At 36.1% G+C, this 12,172-nt stretch overlaps 1 protein-coding gene across 1 annotated transcript in view; it reads right to left on the minus strand.

Annotated features, from left to right (window-relative positions):
* CALCR (calcitonin receptor) overlaps positions 1-12,172 on the minus strand; it is a 108,062-nt gene that overhangs the window by 28,442 nt on the left and 67,448 nt on the right. Inside the window, exons 3-5 of the mRNA XM_049894761.1 lie at positions 7,404-7,560; positions 4,040-4,150; positions 1,725-1,837 (exon numbers count right to left, since the gene is read on the minus strand). Of these exons, the coding sequence (XP_049750718.1) occupies positions 1,725-1,837; positions 4,040-4,150; positions 7,404-7,560 (381 nt within the window). The remainder of the gene's footprint in view (positions 1-1,724; positions 1,838-4,039; positions 4,151-7,403; positions 7,561-12,172) is intronic.

Raw genomic sequence — 12,172 nt, forward strand, 5'->3', positions numbered from 1 at the left:
ACACTGGGCCACCATGAGTCAAAATCACCTTGATAGCAACTAATAACAACAACAATGATGTGTAAGCAGTTCTCTGTAACACACAGGGTCACCATGAGTTGGAATCGATTCCACACAACAGATTTAGTTTTGGTAATGTGTAAGATTAAATCAACAGCTCATAATTTAATTGCCGTCCTTGTGTTATTTCCAAGATTGAGAGTTTTTGCTTTCGTATGTAAATACATTCATATATATATATATATATTCCCCCCCCAATCTTTTGTGCCTGCATTTTGTTGGAAGATTTGTGGAAAGAGTTTTGAGAGGAGCCCTGGGTGGTGCAGTGGTAAAGAGCTACAGCTGCTGACCAAAAGGTTGGGAATTTGAATCCACCAGCCACACTCCTTGGAAACTCTTTGGGGCAGTTCTACTGTGTCCTATAGGGTCACTATGAGTCAGAATTGACTTGATGGCAATAGGTTTGGGTTTTCTTGGTTTTAGAGGGGATAGAGGAGAGTTCTGAAGGTCAACTATGATAACATTGAGAATTCTTTGTTTGGACCTGTACTATTTGTAGCCATTCAGTTAGTAGGGTGACTTTTTTTTTTTTTTTTTTTTTAAATACTAATCTGCACTCATTCAGAAAATTCCTTACTCAGAGACAAGTCATTTCAATCAGACTTTATTAAGGAAATAGCCCTCCATTAAGATGTAGGCATGCGTTGGATTCTCGGGACTGACTAAACAATTTGTGAAGAGGTAAATTGCTTTGGTGTCTCAGCCAGTGCCTGGCCTCTAAGCTATTTATTCATCTTGGCTTTTTGTTTTTGGTGTTATCCTCTGTTTCATTTTTAATGAAAAGAATTTTTTCTATACTCCAAAAGTTTCTCTACAGCAAACAAAAGCAGTAATGTGCTTCTATTTTTCAACTTAGTAATTATATAGTATACAGGCCTCTTTTTGAAGAAAACAAACAGTTTCTGTTACAGCCACCAGGGTTGCTCAGAGATACCCTGTATGGCTAAACATTGACCAATTATTTCTCTTGATCTGTGGGAAGAGCAGGCTGTTGTAGGCTTATTGATCTCTTCAGATTTCCGGCGCATCTGAAGAGACAGAATATCTTCATTCCCCACGCCGCCCCCCCATTGGCTTAAATCAATGTTTCTATGCAGAGATGATATTCAAAACACGTAAGAGCCAGTATGACACCAGTTTAATAAATCAGAATGAACTCCCACTGAAAATAATCTGAACAGCCACACCTTTATTAATGGGCTCAGTAACAATCCCATTCTAAGAGGTTCATTTAAGGCATGATAATGAAACTCAGGTCACGGCCAGCTGAGGGGGGCAACTGTTAGTTTACGACTTGTGGAAAATCTGTAGTTTGGGAACTCTTCTAGGAGGAGAGAAATATTAGCGAGCCCCTGGAAATGTTTAATGTCCTGACATCATAGGGAATCATATCATATTCTCTATTAGACATGATATACCTTGCCGTAAATGCCAAATTCCATACTCTAACGGAGCTCACTTTGCCATCGAGGCTGAACAACAAGTGAAACTCATGATCTTCTCGAATGCCACTTCATAGAGCCCCTAGAACTTACAGGTCATCATCTGATTTTCTTCCATAAAATCTGTTTACTTCTTCGTAGCAGACATTTTAGTTATACGTCCATTTTCATGTATAAATAATGGCATTTTCACCCAATACTGAAATTTAAAAAGGAACCTACCTTCATCTTCTCAGGAGTAAAAGCGTTACACACAGAATAGTTGGACCAGCTTTCATTGTGTTCAGTCTCATCATGCCAATTCCCATATTCATCACAGTATTTTGTAACTATTTCTGTTAATGAAGCATAAGTTATTGTATTAATATCTCAAAGTCCTACAAATGAAAAATAATAAATTATAGCTTAAAAGCCAATCTAAAGTGTAAATCACTTTATAGAACTTGAATTTGAATATAAGTCAATAGAGGCTACCATGAATCATGTATACATAAGGTGTTTTAATGTGCACTGTCTTATTCTCCTCAGCAGAGCACTGTGAAGCAGGCGTTACTATCTCCATTTTACAAACAAGAACACAAACAGTAAGAGAGGTTATAGAGTTGTAAAAGTCACTAGAAAGTGGGTGATCCAGGATTTAAACCCAGGTGTCTCAGCCTCCAAACTGCTACTTATACTCTATCTCATATTTTAAACAAACATTATAACTTCTGATTATAGATGGGAACTATGTGAGGAGACCAAGACTATAGTTTTCTTCATTTAGACACAATATTTTTTTATTAAATTAACTATGTGAAACTGCAGTTTTTGTGGGTTAAAGTGGGTAAATATTGGCAATTTCATATGGTTAAATCCAATAGAAAAAAGAAGTCTGAAATTAAGGGATGAATCTAGAAATCACTTTTTTCTGCTTCTCAAAAGATTTCATTTGAATCATCTCTCTCCATCCCACAAAGTTATATCTGAGGTTTATAACTTACTCTTCACTATTTACTTTCCCAAACATCTCTTAGGTAGTCATCTCTCTGGAGCCGGTTAGTGTAATTTGCTGACTCAGCTGTACTAGCATATTAAAGATATCCATCTTTGCTATGGGCCAGGCACTACGCTAAGCACATTGCAGAATTATCTCCTTTAATATTAATAATGATTCTTTGAGGTAGATATTGGCCTTCTTACTGTATATATGAGGAAGCTGAGGCTTTGAAAATTTAAGTAAATTTCCCTTCCACATCTAGTGAGTAGAAAGGCCAGGGATCAAATCCAGGTCTGCTTAATTGCAAAGCTACTAGAGGGTTATTACGCACTGTATTAAACCCCATAGTTTTGTGACAATTGTACCAGGACTGGAGACAGAAGAAAATTCAATGACCAAATCCTTGGCGTGAAGGTGCAGGCACAGATGAGAATATAAGATGATAGGAATGACATCGGGAGTTAAACTTGGCATAGAAATCAAAGAAGTTTTGACCAAAGGTGTCCTTGTCTTTGGGGTTGATATTTAGCAAAGAGAAGGAAAGCTTGCCACTTTACCACACACCACTAACCAGCATCTCAACAATTCTGTGGTTGCTCGCTGAGATTGAGGGTTTGTTTCCATTTAAAGCTTTCTGTAGGAAAGGGACAAGATAGGGGACTAGGCAAGGCTTCAGGAGACTTGTGGGTCTTTGTCAAATATTCTGAATATAAATTAAGATAATATGTAGAAAAATGTTTTGAAGAGTAAAATGTGATATTCAATATAAATCATTCCCATATTACTTTTATAACTAAAGTGAATTTGGTGTCATTCATTTACTCAACACATATTTATTGACTGCCCAGGCTGTGTGAGACACAGTGCTGGCTTTTGTATGATCTATTATAACAGTAGTAGTCTTACTTACTGAGTATATTTTTACAATCTACTATTGGAAGAGCAGTCTGGAAAGTGCCTAGAATTAATGCCTTCTGATTTATTTTCCCATAACACATTGATTGTAGTTTTATATAATTTTTAAGGTTATAAACATTTCCACTGTTCATGTTACACCACCCCAGTATATATAAACTCTAGACCAAGTATCTGTATGTTGTTTTTGTTAGGTGCTGTCAAGTGCTTCTGACACATAGCGACCCTGTTACGCACAACAGAATGAAACACTGCCCGCTCTGGTGTTATCTGCATAAGTCTCTGTGTGAGTCACCAAATTTGAGACAATGCAATTGAAAAACAATTGAATAAATCTGTTCACAGAGTGTTAGAAAAGTTAATTTTATAAACTAGAATTTAAGATCAATGTGCACAGTTGACCAGAAATGTGACTTAAAAAATAAGGACGGCTTAGAATATTTCTACTACTGAGTAATATTAGAATGGGTTGCTATGAGTCAGAATCAACTTGACAGCAACAGGTTTGTTTTTTGTTTTTAGAATGGGCTAAATGCTGTAGAGTATGATTAAGTATGTATATTTCACAACTGTTTCTTATCTCAGAACGATGATAACTCTAAAAGCTTCATAGTAAAATATAAAATTAGAATAAATATTCTACCTGATGAATCAAAGTCTGGAAAATAATCTGGGCAGGTCTTAGTGAGCGTTACACCAGCTGGTGTGTCTTCCCAGCACAGCCATCCATCCCAGGTGCGGTTGCAATACACACCTGGCCATTTAGAAAGATATTAACATTGAAGTCATGTGGATTTAACTGTAGTAAAACATTGATCTCAGGACAATCGTATGGGTAGCTGAACCCTCTACTCCGGCTACGATGGCTCACATTTCAAATAAGCAAAAGTCATTTATGTTGTAAACAAAGCTACAAATACCTTTAGCAAGTCCCTGACCGAATTACCTCATTGGATTATAGGGCTGGCTCTAATCCTACTTTGTAAGAGATTCCAAAGTTGCCCTTATTAAAAAGCAAGTAGCACCAAAGATTGGCTGGCAGAGGTACATTATTCTCTGTTCTTCATTTATTTAATTGTGAGAACATAATTCGAGGTATAAACTGGTTGTTAATCATATGAATTTTGAACTGGGTTTATTAGTTTTTACTTTCTGAAACTTCATCCGCCATTAAAACATGAAACCAAGAAATTGGATTTAGATTGATTGGTCTTGTAGTTACTGTAAGATATGCTTTTTTCCCCCAACATTATCAGCATAAGGCTTAGAAGAGCAACTCTGTAAGTCAGCATTATGCAAAAAAATTCATGACACTATCTTCAAAATATTTAAAAAAAAAAAAACCTTAAGGATAGGAACATTTTCAAAGAATGCATTTTTAAAAAACGTCATCAGCATGTAGCATCTAATCTACCCTTTCTTTACATTCTTAAAAAAAAGTTCAGGAAATGACAAAAGATAACCGAATTTTCTGGAGGAAATTTGCCCTTGGCAATCTGGTTCTCACAACTAAATATGTTATTTGGGAGTCCAGGTTTAAGCTAGACAATGAGGTTACAATTGAAAGTTGTCAAAAATTTTGGAATCCTCAGCAGGATTTAATGGGTGCATAGATGTCCAGCATATCTTATTGTGGGGCTCTCCACTCAGAAATGGAAATACTAAAAGCAACATAACAGCAACAGCAATAAACTAAAGGTATTGTCTTTACCTACAACTAATGGAATTTACATTTTTATAAGATTTTTTTCATTTGTTCTTTAAAAGAAGTACATGTCATGTGTATGTTGTCTTTTCTCCAAAAGTTTTCCTTTAAAATATTTCCAGAAATGCTACAAGGAAACTCCTGTGAAGGGTATGCAATATCACATCATCTATGGATAAAAGCTTTATCATTAAAAATACTATATGGCTTTAGAACATATGGATCCTATTAACTATTAACCTTTGAAGGGGCTACCTCTGAGAGCTTTATTCTTTCTTTCTTTCTTATTTTTTTTGAGAATATACATAGCAAAACATATACAATTCAGCCATTTCTACATGCACAGTTCAGTAACATTAATTACATTCCTTGAGTTGTACAAACATTCTCATCCTCCTTTTCTGAGTTGTTCCTTCCAGGTTAAAACAAACTCATTGCCCTCTAAGGTTCCTATCTAATCTTTCGAGTTGCTGTTGTCACTTTGATCCCATATAGATAGTTCTTATAAGGGCATAATGCTCAAGGCAGACATTGTTTTTACTAGCTAAGCTAGACTACTGTTTGGCTTTAAGAAGACTTCTGGAGATATTTTTGGTTTAAGGTTTAAATATTATCTCAGGGCAATAGTTTAGGGGTATATCCAGCCTCCATGGCTCTGGAAAGTCTGGATTCCATGATAATTTCAAATTCTGTTCTGCATTTTCCCCCTTTTGATCAGGATTCTTCAATAGAATCTTTGATCAAAATGTTCAGTAATGGTAGCCAGGCACCATCCAGTTCTTCTGGTCTCATGGCAAAGGAGGCAGTTGCTCCTGGAGGCAATTAGCCACACATTCCATATCCTCCTCCTGTTCCTGACTCTCCTTCTCCCTCTGTTGTTCCAGGCACTATTCTTAATGTAAAAGTGATTCAATTTTCGGTTCAAACTCCTACTGGAGATGTATTTGCAGCCAGTTAATGCACAACATATAAAAAGACTCTTATTAGTTTAGACTTGCACTTTGCTTCTGACAAAAATAATGATTGGTTTGATCACTTTCTATATTCATCAACATTGGCTCCAAATGGTTTCTCAGTGTTTTCAAAAGTCAAGTTCACACTAAAAGGATAAGGATAGAGGTATTCAAAAGAATGAGCCTCAGGCTTTGAAGGCATTCTTCCCTCCCCCATTCCACCCCCCTGCTTGGGGAAAGAAAAAAGTTTGAACAATGACCAAGACTACAAAGTTCAACCTCCTGAGATGACTAAGATTAAGATGAAGGGGACTGCACTCACTTGGTCTCTGAAAATATCAGTCCCATGTTTCCATAGTCTCACTTGCTTTAGAGACATGGTTTAACCTTTGGGCGGAGTTGCATCTAATGCCTTAAGTTCTTAATAAACACTGAACCTACTCCAGGCTGAGGGAAAAGTCATGTGCATCTGTCTTCCAATGGACCTTTTTGGTTGTTGTTTAAAGGAAAATGCTAAAAGTAGGAACTACAAATTAAGACTATTTGAAGGCAAATCTTGTGTAGTGACAGAGTATATTTAACTCAACTTTTTTTTTTTTTTTCTATTAAGCAGAGAAAAACAGATTGTTGTAAGGACATACAAGGGTCTACAAAATCCTATTGGGTCTTCTGAAATGTGTGAGGGGACAGGGAAGAGAATTTAAATGCATGTAGCAATATCTGGTCAATGCATCCTCCGTTCTGTTCCTTCTCTGGGCCTGTTAATGCTAATAAAATCTCTAACGCTAATGCTTAGCCTAGAGAATATCTGGGTAGTCACACACAGCAGTCTAGAGAAGGTGATAGACAAACAATATCTACCTATCTTCATCTAATTCCTCTGGAAAATGGGGGTAGAAAGAGAGAAAGAATAGCATGAACTTGCCAACCAATTGACAGTTAAAGGAAGACAGCTGCCTAGTCGACCCAAACAAGACAGAGTTTCGACAAATTTCAGCTAGGGCAAATTCTCTGCTTACCATCTTCTGATTCCCCTTCCTGTCATTTTCCAATTCTACTCCCTCACTTAGGCCTGTATCATCCCTACCTGCCAGGTATGAGTACTGAGTTATTGTAGTAATTTTGCCATAAGAGTACATGTTAGTCAAAGAGCAGTTGGATGAACTTGAGTAAAGTAACTAGATATATCTGCTGCATAAAATAAACCTACCATAGTATGAAAGCCGCTGTGAAGACTGATTACATATTAAATTAAATTAGAAGTAGTCAACACATATTTTTTTACCCACTGAAGAGAATAAGTCTCACATGATGTTTGAAACACAAGTTCATATACATTCTTCTCTTACCTTCTCTTTCGTCTGATGGTGACTGTAACATTTGCTCATAGCAATCGTATTGTGCCTCCATCAACCTCTTCCGTCCGAGAACGTACAGAAATGGCTCAGAGTCTAGATCCTCGAGAAAGGTTTCATTGAAAGTGAAAGGAAGTATTGGGGCTGGTTGCTGTATAAAAAGGAAAATTGGTTACAAATGGAGAGTAAGGATAGATGAGCACATAAATAAATGAAAAAATCAAAAAGTTAGAATACATTTGTTTTTCCTTCTACAAGCAATGAGCATTCATAGTCTGCATATACAATATTTTTGTTTTATAATTAAAAAGTGTATTTACAATTCATCTACAAATTCTATATTTGCATTGGTTTCCATGCATTATTGAAAATGCATAGCTCCTACACACATCTATGCACCTCTTTATCATCAAGGATTGTTTTAATTTTATTATCATTATAAAGTTTAGAAGTAAACAAAATAAATAATCTGATTTCCAAAAATACTAGTATTATATCAACTTTATCATTTTTGGGACTCTTAAGAATCATGAATCATGTTATTAAAAATAGATATAAAAAAATAAGTGCAATAAACGAGCTTTTTTAAATTGGATTCTTTCAACTAATTTTTATTCATGCTCGGATTGTGCACACTGCCAAAAAGTTACCCTATTTATTCCATAGAACAAACAAAATCTCTTCTTCTGAGATACCCTGCCTCTGATAATTGGCCTCAATCCCTTTAAATTGGTTTCATCAGCAGATGACCTGTACAGGGTAATTCATTTTCACTACTGAAAATCAACCGAAACCTTCAATATTTTCCTCGTGCATTTGCATTTTCAGTACGGACTGACACTAATTTTGTGTCTCAGTTAATCCCCATCACCATCACAGGTATCAAATTTGTGTGGTGTGTGTCTGAAAGATCACTGTCTAACATACGGACTTTTCTAACTTGTGTTTATACAGATTTCAATTTCCTTTGTGGCTATAACTTCAATTTTTAGTGGTGTTTGAACCTGTGGCTTCTTATATTCACGTCCTGCTTAGAGGTTTTGTTGGAGAAGGCCTGAAAACTATAGCCTACAGACTCTCCTTCTTCTGAAGGCGGGAATACAGTTTGCTGTTTCTATCAAATCTGTTGAAACTACTTTTATTTGAACTTATTCTGCCTAAATTATTCTATGATTGAAGTTTTCCCAAGTGTATTGATGGCAGAGATAATGTTATGTCCTTATCTATATTTGCTACAGGCTCTAAAACAGAACTCATCCTTATTAAGTTGATCTGTGTACCCCAGGCTATTCATGGTGGAGCCTCACTGTTTTCCAGTCCATGTCATTGTGTAGATTGACCGTCCTTGTCCTATGAGACAGTATATAACTAAAACCTAAATTGTATAGCACACAATAAAATAAAAATTCAGAGTGGAAAGAGAACATGGGCAAAAATAGTCCAGGATGGTTACAGACACAAGATGGAATTTGAACTGGACTGTGAGTATATGTAGTGTTTGAAGGCAGAGAGGAGAGGGAAGGCTTTCTGGATGGAGGGGAAGGAATGCACAAAAGTCCAGAGGTAGTAAATGCATGTGTGACACAGAAAGAAGAACATCCTGGCCTAAGGAGAGCATGTTTGAGGCTTAGTAAGTAATGGGGTTAAGGAGAATCAGATAATGCAGTGCTCTGAGAGCCAAGAAAAACAGTTAAAACATTTTTTGTCCCTTTGAGCAAGTTAGAAACCTTTCTAGGTCTAAGTTTTCTCATTTGTAAAATGGCAATAGTAATCACAAAATTTATCATTCTATGTTGTGAGGATAAACAAAAACAAATACAAAATACCTATGACATGAAAGGCTCAATACGTTAGCTATAATATTATTAAAATACGATAATAAAAGGAATATTTTGCAGTTTTTCTATCAGAGAAGGTTGTGAAAGGAGGGTTTTGGTAAAATTATTCTGACAGGCATCGGATGTCCATGGGCTGGCATTGAGGAGGCCAGCCACGGAATGGAAGGACTGGACTAGATCACCCTGCTGTGGAACAAGAAAGAGCAACTCTCAGCACTCTCTCAAATAATGAAATTGTGAGGGCATACTTGAATATAAAGACTGGAGAACAGGAATAGTCAAATAATAGCCCAGATATTTTAGCCTATATAACTCAAAAAAATAGTGACTTGAGTAAAGGAGGTATTGAGAAAGGAGAACCCTACTGGGAAAAGAAGGAAAGTTCTATTTTAAACTTGTATTGGAGATGACAGCGAGCCATCTGAATAGAAAGATCTTGCAAAGAGAACAGCATAGATACTTATTACTTTTATTACATTACTGTTTCAATGCTAGGTGGACTCCTATTGTGAATAAAGTTGACCCTACTCTCAAAATATTTGGGTTATTTGTTATTCAAAACCAAACCAAACCCATTGCTGTCGAGTTGATTTCGACTCACAGCGACCTCTTAGGACAGAGTAGAACTGCCCCGTAGAGTTTCCAAGGAGCACTTGGTGGATTTGAGCTGCTGACCTTTATGGTTAGCAGATATCACTCTTAACTACTATGCCACCAGGGCTTTCATTTGTAATTTAAGGCCTCTTGAATTAATGAGAGAGGAAGGAGAAATTGGTGAGCCTACAAAAGTGAATAAAATTTTGCAAATCTTTTACCAATTTGGCTAAACACCATTCTGTTGTCATGTGACCCTTTTCTCACTAGATTTTAGATTGATCAGTCAGCTGAGGATACAGTGCTGAATAAAACAGGTATGGCCCTGCCCTTGTAGAGCTTACAATCTCTCAGGAGACATCAATACTATAAATTTTTGTTTGAAACATGAAATTGTGAAAGCTAAAGAATCATCAATCATAAGATGGTCATCTATTCCATTAGGATTTGGAAGGTGGTTAGTAAAGTTAAAAAATTTTTTTCAGAAGAGATTCCACGTTAGGCTTCCTTTGTATTTTATTAGCCTATATTTATATAAATGTGTGTGGTGGGTTTAAAACTTCTCACTAAATATCATGTAATCTTCAAAGCAAGAAAGGATCATGGTGCCCTCAGGATAGAGATATTAATGATTGAATTACCTTTCAAATCTATTTTAGATTCTTCTTTTGTGGCTCTATTCCTAGAAGCTTCAGTTGCTATGAGAATTACCACTCGATAAGTTTTGTCATGAACTGTTGAGCCATTTTCTTCATATTCAAATCAAATTAGAAGATGGAATCTGATGTCATATGTAAATCTTATCTACCAATTATATTAAATATTTTAGACATTAGAGACTATTTTGCTTAAATTTGGCATTCTTTCCAAAAACAACATTCAGAATTCTGTTTTTAAATTGGTTGGAAAACCAATTAAGAAATGACCCTGCACTAGTTAGAAACTCATGGAGACCATAGGGAAACAGAATGTGCAAGAATATCGAGTGGAAGAACCATATACTTGGATTTTCAATTAAAACATTACTTGGTTTAATGCAGTTTTAACCTCTGTCATAGTGGAGACATGGCCTATGATTAAGAGTAGATATAGTTCATGTAGATGACAGTAGCATTGAGCTTATCATTCCTACAGCGTAGAACAAACTCCAGTGAACCTTTTTTGGGACCTGATTAACTAGAGCTTGTTTCAATACTGAAGGAATAAAAAATTGGAACTTCTGTTGTTAGATGAGTCATAATAATCTGAGTACTATCTTGCTGTAGTTCATGTTTAAGCATTGACTAAAGAATTTTCCCAGTGGTAGCTCAATGTTTCAATGACTTTTTTTTTTTTTACTAAAATAACATATACATTTGGGGCACTCTATTTCATTCTCTCTATAAAAGTATATATATATATTTTTTATAAAAGTATATATATAATTCCGAACATGGAATTACTGGTAAAAATAACACATACATAAATTTGATAAAGTTCATTAAACATATTCCTTTTTCCATGATGATTTCACAGAAATAAAATAAAAATTGCTAATGAGGTGGTATTATTCTTAGCTTTAAAGAGGCAAAACAAAACCAGTGGAGTGATTAAATAATACTACAAAGCAATATAAAAGACTTAAAAATATTCTACTTATTATAAGTTTTATGGTTATGCTATGTAGTTTGGGGATTTAAATAAATACATGACTCTATGCTGACTTGAAGATAAAATGAAACATTAATGGCATATTGTTTTTCTGAGTAAAGACCAGTGTTGAAATTTTTGCAAAGAAGCCACCTCATATGATTCTTCAAAAGAAACCTTTTAATTGTTGTCCATGGAGCAGTTTAGCCACCGTATATGTGATGTCACTCCTAAGAGTTCAAGTAAATGGCGCCACACATACAACCGCCAAGCTGGCACCCACAGCTGTGTAGTCAGCAGCCGAAACGTCGCTGGTTCTTTCCATCAATAAACACCTTGAATGTCTCCTACATGCCGGGCACTGTGCTAGCTTCTGGAGATTCAGCAGTGAATAAGTCTGGCAAGGTCTCCCTGCCCTCATGGAGCTTACATTCTAGAGGATTTCATCCACACTAATGGTGGAGTCCTGGGGAAAGCAGCCTGATTTGAATGCTCATGGGCTCAGGAAATTCCTGTTCTGATGTAGGTGATCAGCCTGCTTTGGGGTTGCAGGTGGTTTTTAGAAAAAGTATAGAGACAGAACAGTTTTAGCACTGTTTTGTTTAGAACTTTAAGAAGTGGTCCATCTCTGCAATGGTTTCAAGCCCGCTGAATGTGTGGACCCATGCTACTGTGCTGAAGAAAGAGATTCCTACTGATTGC

The sequence above is a fragment of the Elephas maximus genome, chromosome 8, assembly GCF_024166365.1.
Source record: "Elephas maximus indicus isolate mEleMax1 chromosome 8, mEleMax1 primary haplotype, whole genome shotgun sequence".
Lineage (NCBI taxonomy): Eukaryota > Metazoa > Chordata > Mammalia > Proboscidea > Elephantidae > Elephas > Elephas maximus.